Source organism: Coloeus monedula (genome assembly GCF_965178545.1).
Source record: "Coloeus monedula genome assembly, chromosome: 5".
NCBI classification, from domain to species: Eukaryota; Metazoa; Chordata; class Aves; order Passeriformes; family Corvidae; genus Coloeus; species Coloeus monedula.
Genome location: NC_138785.1, coordinates 32,470,707 through 32,482,194, shown reverse-complemented (window position 1 = coordinate 32,482,194; position 11,488 = coordinate 32,470,707). Strand labels below are relative to the sequence as shown.

The 11,488-nt window shown below is 42.7% G+C and overlaps 1 protein-coding gene across 1 annotated transcript in view; it reads left to right on the top strand.

Moving 5' to 3' along the window:
• Positions 1-1,683: 1,683 nt before the first annotated feature.
• The window catches only part of NPNT (nephronectin), a gene marked incomplete at both ends in the record, with an annotated part of 46,722 nt that continues 36,917 nt past the window's right edge, over positions 1,684-11,488 (top strand). Inside the window, 3 exons of the mRNA XM_082281509.1 lie at positions 1,684-1,754; positions 3,159-3,259; positions 10,668-10,718. Of these exons, the coding sequence (XP_082137635.1) occupies positions 1,684-1,754; positions 3,159-3,259; positions 10,668-10,718 (223 nt within the window). The remainder of the gene's footprint in view (positions 1,755-3,158; positions 3,260-10,667; positions 10,719-11,488) is intronic.

Sequence of the window (11,488 nt, the reverse complement as noted above, 5' to 3'; positions counted from 1 at the left end):
TTTGCCCATTGAATCTTGACAATGATTTCACTATGCATGATCTGTTACACCACATCACACATCCAAGTGAAAAAAAAATTATCAATCAGTCAAGAACTGGCAGTCAGCTCTATATTTCAGCAAGGATCTAATACAAGCCAGATGCTCTTCTGTCTTTCCCAAACAGCATTGTGTCATTGCCTTCACTGCTCGGCTATCCACTTCTCATGTGAATGGAAGGAACTAGGTTTGGTCCTCAGTGCAGTTTTTATATCTGAGTCCTCTAAGCGGGCTTGCAAGTTATCTGAGTACAGGTACAAGCACCTTGCAGAATCATCACATTGTAGCTTCTACAGTTGTTTTTTCTCTGTGTCTGAAAAGTTCTGGGCTGATGCTGTGGACAGAAAGCTCAGCATTGGGATCATATGGTCATGAAAAATGAAAAAAAGAGGGGAAGGAGCACTGGAAGAGGCCTTCTGCTCAAATGTGAGCAGGAAGTGGTAAAACCACTCTGAGGAATGGTGTAATTTTTGAAGGCTTACTGGCACAATTTGTATCTTGTGCAAAAAATGGCCAGCTTTGGGCAGTGTTATTTGAATTATCCGTGAAGTGTTCTGAGGGTGGAAAATGCTCTGCACAGAACCACCAGCTCAAATCTGAAGCTTTAAGTCGTGGTTGTCATCTAACTGCTTCCTGAAGGGTTTAGCTTTGTGTTACAGCACAAATCAGAGAAAATCTTTGTTTTCTGCTTCTAAGCAACAGCCAGACCCTTGTAGGAACAGCAGATGAGCTTTAGCCTTGACGTAGGCACAAATCAAACCAATGCTGCAACCCAGTCCAAGTGGTTGACCCCATCTGTCTGTAATCAGAGAGATCTTGGAGCAGCTCTGACCCTACACTGGTGACAGGCTGCTATTAAAATGTCCTTTGTAAGTCCCAAAGCCGTAGTTCATAGAAACCGAAGAAAACTAAGGGCTGTATTTTAACATGCTAATGGGGAGTACAGATGCAGTCATTGCTGTCCGGAGTGGTGCAAGCACATTACATGCTGTGCGGTTAGTGTTTGAACTTGTCACTTTTTCTTCTGGACAAGGGCTGGGCACCTGATTATCATACACACCAACACCGAGAGCTATTAATAGGAGTGTTCGAGCCAGAAAAAATCATATACACCTTGTAAGCCTTTCAAAAAGCTTTGGTTTTGGGGAGGTTTGGTTGGTAAAAGAAGGCCAAATCTTAACGCTCCTGGCTTTAGATGGGAACTTTGCAGAGAGAAGGGTGTAACCATCTTCCTTCAGGAAGTTCAAGATACAAAAGCTCATGATAACAAAGCCCACCCTGCTTAGTGTCCCCAGACTGCTGTTTGTGCCTCGCTGTCCGCAGTAGCTGGCGCTCGTTGCCGCTCTCTCCCGCCCCAGGTGTCCCACGCACGCCAGGTGCCCCTCGCAGGGGGAGGCGGGCGGGCCGCGGGCGCCTCTGCCGGGGGCGGGCGGCGCTGCCGCTCCCCGCGCCGCGCCTCCTCCGCCCGGCAGCCAGGCGGGCGGGCAAGGACCGGGAGAGGAAAAGGGAGGGCGCGGAGCTCGCCGCCGCTCCGGAGCTGTGGCAGCGCGGCCAGCCTGGGCGGCAGCGGGGCCCTCGCCCACCCGGGAGCGGGAGCGCCTCCGCCACCGCCGCTCCGCCACCGCCGCGGAGCCCCCGCCGGCCATGGAGCTCTCCCTGCGGCTGCTCCTGGCGTCCTGCCTCTCGCTAGGGGCGGCCGGGGAGTTTGACAGAAGGTAGGCGCGGGGAGAGCGGGGGCGGCGGCCAGGACCGGCCGGGTAGGGCCAAGTCGGCGTTCCCTCGAGCAGTTCGGAGCTGCCGCCGGGAGAGCGGGGGGAGCCCGGGCTCTCCCCCTTTTGACGCCGAGCGCTGAGGTGGCCCACGGGCTCCTGCCTGGCACCGGCCCCCGGGGCTGCCCCCCGGCGAGGCGGGGGCGGCCGGAGCCGTCAGCGGGTCTCCTGTGGCGCTCCCGGTCCCCCGATGCCGGCGGCGATGCCGGCGGCGGTGCCCGCGGGCACGGCTGGCCGGGGGGGCTGCAGGTGGAGGCGCGGGGCCCCGGTGCCGCTCCCGGGGCTCCCCGGCACGGACTCTCCCGGCCCCCCCGAGCCTCCCGCCCCTTGCCGAGTGCCGCGCGTTGCTCGGCAGCCTAAACACGGGCTTAGGTATAAGATAAGTTTATTGCTCTGGCGGGGCTGCGTCCCGCAAGAATTAAAAACAAAGCGCATCGCGTGCTGTAGAGATAAAATTAGCTTATTGGCGCCCGGAGGCACTTGAAACAGACGGCGGCGGAGATCGCGACTCAAGTTTTAACACGAAGCTCGGGGCGCGGGTGCCCGCGGGCCGTGTCGCGTCGTGTCGTGTCGGGTGTCGCGACCGGCGGCGCCGCAGGGAGCGGGCACTGCGCCGGGCGGGACGAGCGGCCAGCGCGACCCCCGCCCTCCCCAGGGTTTCTTATTTTTTAAAGGTTTGTTCAAATGCAGCGCTCACGGGACTTCAGCCTGTCGTTAAAAAGACATTACCGATTTGTGTAAATACTTTATGACTGCATGAGGCCGTGGTATCTTTTCCTTGGAACATAGGGAAGACTGCAGCTTTCCCTTTGTATTTAATTTCTGCTTAACAGCTCAAGAAGCTTTTGTTTTTATTCTTTTTTTCCTTTAATGTTTCAGTGAGAAGGTTTGGCCGTATCTGTGAGAAAATTTTGCCATATATTGTGAAGTAAAACAATGCCCAAACTTTATAATGGCATTTATTCCACACTATAAAGTCTGTTTCAGACTTCTAAAACTGCTCAGTGCCAGCCTGGGAGTGGCAGTAGTGAGTGTAATGCAAAGCATGTCAGCTTTTTTCAGGCTTTGCTGAGTTACCCTAATTATCTTTTCCTCTCTTCACCTATTGTCATTTGCATTTTTTGAACTAAACAAACTATTAATGTTAGGAATATCCTAGGCTCAGCTGAGAACAGTTACTCTCTTCAAAAAAAGTAAAAAAAATTTGTATCTCTATGCAGGAGAGGTTTTTGGTGTTCTTTGTGTTTTGGGGTTTTTGGTTGGTTGGTAGATTTATTTTTTTTTAACTCTAGGATGATTTTAGCTACTTTCAAAGTGTTTCACTAGACTTTGTTGAACTGTCTCGTACAGGTGGCCCAGACAAATGCTCTCGTCTTCAGGGCTGTGTCGATTTGGAAGCAGAATTGACTGCTGCTGGGGCTGGGCCCGAGTGTCCTGGGGACAGTGCCAGCGTGAGTATCACTGCTGCTGGGGCTTCTACTCACTTGTAGAGAAGGCTTGTACACGCCTAGTCGTGTCTTTTGTGTCTTCACACACATCCTTACAATGCAGGGCCTAGGTTTTTGCACGTGTGAGCCTGACTGACTTAGAAGGATGCTGTCATGTTAAAATTCTGTTTTTAACAGGACTAAAAATGGGTAGGGTAAAATGGAGTTGAGGCAATGAGAATTTGGAAATTTTGGTTTGGTTTCTGCTTCGTCTCATGCTCTGATCTGATAACATGATGTAACTACACTGAGTCATGTTACAGGTGCTGCAGGGCATTAGTATTTGCATCCAAGAAGGAAACCCAAATTATTTGTATTTCACTTAGGAAATTGATGGAAATGTTCCAATTGGCATTAAGTTCAAGTATTCTTTCAGTAACCCCAAACTAAGGGAATAAATCTGCCTGACAGCATCCTTTTACTGGGTCACATGTGAAGAGAAACATCTCTGAGATTCTCACATCTATCTAGAATCTTTAATGTGACTGCGCGATAAGCAACTAGATAAGTCTTCATCATTAACTACACCTTCAATAGGTATTGTGGAGGCAGCTAGTACTGTGTAGAAGTTAAAATTGTTAGGAGTGTTGTAGAGACCTCAGCTTGTTAAAATTACAGCCTTTGATACTGGGGATGCTTGCTCATGTATTTAACACTCATACATGAGGGACATCCTGAAGTTTTTGCAAGAACAAGCCTATAAACACTTGTCCTTAGTTTTTGGGTTTTTTTTAAATTTAGATACAAACATATATAGACAAGATCATTTTCTGCCAAGTCATTTTCAAAGTAAATCCCTGTTAAATGCTGTAAGTTTCATAGTCTGTGGGGCAGTGACTGTAGGTGGCAAATATTTGGCAAAAGATAGGAAAAGCCTTGGAAATGCAACTCTCAGCAAAGGTTTTGTTCAAATTTGTAAACATCAGGATTGGTTTCTCTCTTCCCAAATATGTTAGAAGCCCACAGTGTTTAATAGATATATAAGATGACTAGTAAAATGCTATGGAAAGTACTTCTGGAATACAACATGTCTCATTCTGTTTCTTTGATGTAGAGTTCTCAGGCTGATACCTCTCAGGCCATACCATGAATAATTTTGATTTTTAGGGCTCTAATTGGTAACAAGTATTCATGCCTTTCCATAGTGTGAATATTTATGAAGAAGGAAGGAGAATATGTAGTAGATTGATTGAGGCTACTCCAGAGGCAATAGGATCTATGTTCACCTTTCATGATGCAGTTTTATTTGAAAAATCATTGTGTGTTTAAAACTTTGAGGCTATGAAGGCTTAACTGGCAAAAATCAATAATTTGCATTGTTTAAAAAAAACCAAACCAAAACCAAAAGAGTCCAGACTACTGTGTCACTGTGGCCCTTTTCTTAGATAAGTTGTCTCCCATGTTGTGACCATAAATTACAGCTCATGTTTAGGTGGAAGTCAGTTTCTCATTATTACCAAATCTGATTTGTGGTTGCATTTTTATGATCTTGGGAGACAGGAATAACAGAAAGTGATACTATCAAAAGATTCATAATTAAAAATTGAAACTGAGACAAAAGTAATAATACACAGAAAGTATATTTTATTTTTTGTTCTTTGAATTTTGTCAGTGGGGTAATTTTAGTGTTAGCTTTTCCAGATACTGTAAATGCTTTTTTTTTCCTTAAGGCTAAAGGTAGGTGAATTCTCACCTCATTCCACTGCATTTTAGTACATTATTCACAAATTAGTCTCTATGCATATTTAGAAGGCATGTAGATAGGTATTTTCTGTGGTCATCCCCAGTAATTGGGACCAGACTTTCAAAGGAATACAATTATCATTTAGTTGCCAAAAGGCATTTTTCCCCCTTTTTTTCTTTGTATACTGATAATTTTTGAATTGGTGGTTCAGAAGAATCTCAGATGTTCAGGTGAAAATTCTACTAAAACCATCAGAAGCTCCTTCTTTATTTTAGATGGGAGACAAATTATTGGCAAAATAAACCAAGAAAATCTGCCCCAGTTGCGGGTGGTGAAAATTCCAGACATATCACAAAGCAGGAGATTACGCTAAATGAAAGTGAATCTTTCTAGTGCTTGCAGCCAAATAGAAAATCTGTAGTCAACTCTCCACCTTGGGAATGTGGCACCCAGTATGAAGGATTAACCTGGCACAGAAGGCAACATTCCTGGCCTCAAAGGAAGACTTGGGTATTTTACTGTACAAAGGAATATAGCTGAAAATTTTCCAAAAAGCCAAGTGCATGATTGCTTCTCCTGCTTTCTCTCTGGTCAAAGGTAAAGCTCTTATCCCTGTCCCCAAAATGAGTGGCATAAAGAGATGTCAGGCTTTCTCAACTAGAAAACACCATTTTCTGTGGTGTTTTTAGTATAAGTTCTACTTGTACAAGGAAAACAAGTATAGAGTCAGGCTTAAAAATTAGTAGTGAGACTCAATTTGTAAATGTCTCCAAAAAAGAAGATTCAAATATTGAGGCAATAATGCTGAGCTCTTTATTAGTGAGTTGTAACTGCTGTTTTTCAAACCAGTTTGAGCCATCCTGGATATGCCTGCAACCGCTACAGCACCTTTGGACTCTCACCTGCTTACTCATGCGTAATTTACCATGTGGGCACTAATTATCTCTGAATTTATCCTTCTGACAACAAATATAAGGTGAGAGCCTTGCTGGAGCCAGAGTGGAGCAGGCACATAGATCCATGGCAGGGTGGTCCCAGTTTGCACCTGAACTGCGATGAGGCAAGGGCAAGTGGTTGCTAACATACCTGGATATGTTTTCTGCTGTCCAGCTGAGCTGCTCCACCAAGCGTATGTGGTCATGCCCTCTGCCACAGAGAAAAAAATGTGTTTGTTTAAACCAACCGTGTGATTTAAGGTAATGGTTTAATTGTGACAAATGCTTAAGCCTGGATATGTCATCTCTAAGACAGCAGGAGTGTGGCGCAGCTGACAAGTGTCATGAGGGCCTTAAGCCTTGGTAACTCCGTGCTCCTGATCTTCCATCCATAATCCATCCATACAGCTGCATATGGAAACTGAACTGTGTTAGCTAAACTTGGTTTTGTGAAGTGTGTAGTTATTCCTTTTATGTCCCTTTGACTGGCAAAGGAGTGCATGTGGAGCACAACCACGCTTAATGCTGCTTAGCAACGCCAGTCAGCATAACTCAGCTGTCTTCTGCTCTTATAAATATGTAAGAAGAAGTTGAAATAGGGTCCTCCTGTTTACACTCTATTTAATTTACACTCTTTCTTTACAACATCCTCTGTCTCCTCTTCACACCAATCAAGACTTGTGCATGTAGGTCTGATCTGTCTGTAAACTTCTGTCCAGAACCTGTCAGTGTCAGCTGTAACATCTCAGCCAGTAGGAATATTCACTCTGCAGTGACATGAAATTCCCTTTCCAAATGCCCTTTCCAATTCCAGAAAATGCACTTAGAAGGTGTCCTTCCGGCCGAAATAATCAAGAACTTTGAAAGAGGTTGGTTTTTTTCTTTTTCTTTTTTGCAGGTTTTGAACACTCAAGTGAGATCCATGTTTAGGCAACTAGATGCATTTTGAGATTGATAAAAATGTAGGCCTATTTTCAAAGGGGCCGAACAAATGTAACTCAAATTCATTGGCATTTCTTAGTCCTTGTAAATTGAAAATCCATCCGCACTTGTTTAGTGGCTTAGATTTAGAACTGTGCATGTCTTCCATCATTAACATAACTAAGTAGATTTTCTTACATTTTGATTTGGTTTGTAAACCGGGTTCATTAGTTAAACCTAGTGTGTAGAAAGGCTAATTTGGAAGCAGCAGAAGTGTTGTTTAAACACCAACTATTAGCTCCCGTGGAGTGTCCTCATCATTGATAGAGTGATCCTTTATACTGATGGACTCACAGCATCAATGCACTAAAGTTAGATATTAAATATCCCACCTGGAATTAGTCCAAAAATCTTATGTTGTTGCCCGGCCTGCAGGATTTACTCACACTTTAATTAGTAGGAGTGGGAGTAATAGCTGTAAGTGGGAGTAATCACACAAAAGCCTACCTCTGTGAAAGATGGTATGTTGATAAAGTACCTGATTAAATATGTGTAAAAATAGGGTTGTTGTCTTGCTTTATGTCTTACTGTTGTGCACACAGCTCAACTATAACCCAGAGCAAAAGTAAGGGTAGAAAGTGTTTCTTCTGGGTTTCTTTTCTCAGAGTAGGGGAGGTGACTTCCCCTGACAGAGTGTTTTTGGTGAAAGCAGATATCAGTAGTGCATTTTTAATCACTAAATACTTTTGCATTGTAAGGCAACTGCATCTGAGGTACTGAATGTGTTGTCCTAACCCAGAACCCATTCAGTGGGGTTTTAAAGGACACAGGGAAAATCAAGTTGGGACATGAGTCCTTGAACTCATCGTGCACAAATGCAACAAATAATTCCTTGTGGGTATTTTTGCCACTCCTCTATCCAGGTTCCCTCAAAATTATTCTTGAAACTAATGGTCTGTCTGCCTCTTTTTTAGCCAGCTTACAAATATCTCTGTAGTTCTTTCAAAAGCTATAAAAATGGTTTCCACATGTTTGTGCCTTTCATGAACAAAATACACCTGCTTTGAACCTGGCTGTGTGTCTGTCTGTAATTGATTTGTACACCAGTTGTATGTAGTCAAGATACACTGCAGATGTAAAGATTGCTTCGACGTTTTAGCTGCAGTTTAACAGTCAAAAACTGTAGAAAGAGATAATACTTCAACGTAGATTCAAAAGGTTAAGCAGGATTTTTAAAAGAAAAGCAACATGAAGTGGCTTGAATTCTCATTCTGTGTTACGGTTTGGACAACTCCTTTGCTAGAGGTGATAGCAAAAATGGTTCCTTTTGCTGTGTTGACATAGGTACAGAATAGAATGTTGGATCTGCAGCTGCTATAAACAAATGCAGGTCTATTATCTGGTCCTCTGCTGACTGGAGTCTGTGTGGCTGTTGGAGTCAGCAGATTTTGTCTGATGGATAGAAATTTTGACCAACGGAAGATGCTTAACAGGAATAAAATTTCACTGAACGTGGGTTTGATAAGCAGTGATATTTGATTACTTCACCCATTTCTGTGTGTAATTCTCCTTAAACAATAAGAAAGTCTATGAAGTCTGTCTCAAGAAGTGGTGAAGATGAGTGTGCTCTTTCAGAGAGTCCATCTGTTGTGACTCCATCTGGTTATCTCCCTGTGCTGAGGTTTGAGTGTTTTACCTAGGAGGCAAATCCAGAATAGGTCAACAAAGTCGTTTCCCATCACCTTGCACTAAACCCCTGACAGTTGGCTAAAAAGCCTAGGGACAGAACAGTCAAGAAAGTATAAAGTCAAACCATCAATTTACACCTCCACTTAGCTTTGCATCATTATAAAAGTGTTAATTGAAGGATGTCAGGCTAGTGTTTAGATTTAGCCAAACGTAGTAGAAAGCATATGATTTCAGGAAGTTCTAAAGAGGACTTGTGAGAGAGAAGACCTTGTACAAGTCAATGTATAGCAGATGCAGGCATAACTGAGTGCTTTGCTGGGAACTGTGCATGCTGCTGCCTTCTCTCGGTGCTTGGGAAGGCTCTTGCAGTGTCTGTGCTGCTGCTCCTGTCCTAATGAGCTCAAAGGCTGTGCACCCGTACTGTGCAATCTCTGCACAGAGGTGTGAGGTGGTGGGAGGGGGAGGAAGTGGTGGCTGCACTCTCATTGATGCATAGAGGGAGATTTTGTATAGCTAACACTAAAGTTGATGGGAGTTTACCCCTGTAAATAATCCGAGACATCAATGGGAGAGGCGGCCATGGGCTGCTTAGGGCTTCTGTTTCTCGCACATAACATTGCTTTCAGTGGAAATGGCAATTCTGTATAGTCCACGATGCACAAAAATAAAACCATGATTGTGTCAAAAATGAGCTGTGAAAATACTGGTTTCTAGGAGGCTGATCCATTAGGAGAAACATCCTTAAAGTCTGTAAGAGTTTTGCTGCTGAATTTGTGGTTGCAAGATCACAGTCTGAATTAATGCACTGTGTTGGCAATGTGTAAAAAATACTGATATGAAGCACATCTGCTTCTTATAAAATGACTGGTATTTTTGTGCATCTTTGGTACTTTTCAAAGAAAAGGCATTTTATACAGAATTGCAACACTGCTTTACACTGCTATGCAAGAATAAAAATGAGGTTTTGCTATTTTTATTCAGGTTTTTTTTTCCAGTTTAGGACCTTTATGCCTTTAAAGCATGACTTCACTGTGTTAAAGATACAGTATCCTTTTCCATTTCTCTGCTGCATTCCTCATGCACTTTGTATGCAGATTAGTAGTTTTGCAGCCCACTTTTTCATAAGGAATTGTCATCAGTAACATGATTTGACCAATTACAGCTGTAGTGTATTTGTAATTGCATCTTCTCTCAAAGCCCAGGAACAACCTGAGGAGCTTCATTCCACTGTAAAAAAAGCTAAGGGACTTCTTAGTTAAAACTAATTTAAATTAGTATAAGTTGCAATCATAGAAAACCCTTAAGTGTCAGTCACACGCTACTTAAAGTACAAAGAGCTGCTGTTGCTTAAGTCCCAGCCTGCTGTCATAAGGATGTGTAGCCTAACAAGCCATGCTGCTAACATTAAAGTTATTGGCAAATGAATTGATTTCAAATAGCCTGAAACATATATCTATGTTTTCGTTTTATTTACGTTTTGTAGCCTATCTTGTTTCATGTGGTGGCAAGAGCTGAGAAGGTTTCTAAGTATTACTTTGAATTTAGATGACATTAAATTTTTAAACATTATAAAAATGACCAGTAAATTTGTAATTCAACATGTCTATTGGTTGCAGATGTTCAGATACATATAAATGGGTGTAATTTTAATTGCTCTCAAATAAGCATCCAAATGCTGAGCCTTTATGTTTGAGCTGTGGAGATGCAGCATTAAATTAAAAATATGTACCCATTACTTTATACTTAAAGGATACTGTGTCTTTAAGAAAAGTATTTGTGTTCTGTTGATGGAAACAGTGAACCTGAATGGTGAAACGTAAGAATTTTTACAACTACTTTCTATATGAAACATGGCAAAGTGTAGTTCCTCAGTTGATTGAATAAAAATAGCATCACGTCATTATATTTAATTACTCTTATGTATCAGAATGTATTTGTTAAATCTCATAATGAAATACTGATGTAAAGTACTTCCATTTCTAAATGTGTACCAGAATTTTTTTTGTTTCAGAAAAGCTCTGAATGTTGAATGTATGTAATTCTCCAGGAATGTAACAAGTTGATAAAAACCACAGCCAAGTCCATCTTCCTTACAGAGAAAAAAAAAAAGCTGGAATTTCTCTTTTGGATATTTGTTTTGCAGCATTCTACGTCTTAAGGCAGAGAATAGCCAGCCTAAGGTGCCTGCCCAAAGGTTAGCTGAACATATTTCTTGAAATAATTTTGGCAAGGTTATGACTTGGAGTTATGGCCTTGAAGTCATAAGTTTACATAAAAATTATAATACGTGACAAGAAGATATAGATGTTTTTAGTTTTTTTCATTTTTTTAACGTTTGATTTGGGGAAGATGAGGGGGGGAAAGAAATTAACAGGGCTCTTTTATCCCAGATGCCTATACAATGACATACTTATTTTCTAAAATACAACGCTTTCCCCTTTTCACTCCTTTTCTTTACTTTACGCTCAAGCCCTGTGCAATATTTTTTCCTTTCTGCAAATTGTTTGTACTCCCAGCAATGTATTTACAAGCTGTCAGACTTAGGAGACCTAATTTGCTTTCATGGTATTGAATCATGTGCAGTGGGGGGTTAGTTTGGGATGGCAGAGGCACTTATTGCCCCCCACTGCCTGCTTTGCATTTCCACTACAGGTTGTCCTTCCCAAAACAGGAAAACTCCACAGCCCCTGGTCTCCAGCAGTGTAGAAGCTGGCATGTTAGAGCAAAATGAAATCAGCATAGTTTACTTTGGTACCCAGGGCTGTAGGCTGCTGCAGCTTAGGAATTGATGTGTCTTACTGCATATCCCTGTGGCAGAGGCACTGTCTCAGACAGGGAGGAGGAGAGCACTCAGCCATTCATCTGTCTGTGAAAGTCAGCTTTGTTACTGTGATACAGAAGTTACTCTGCTGAAGCCAGTGTATGTTTTATATTCGAATAAACAAAATATCCGTAGGGCCCAGT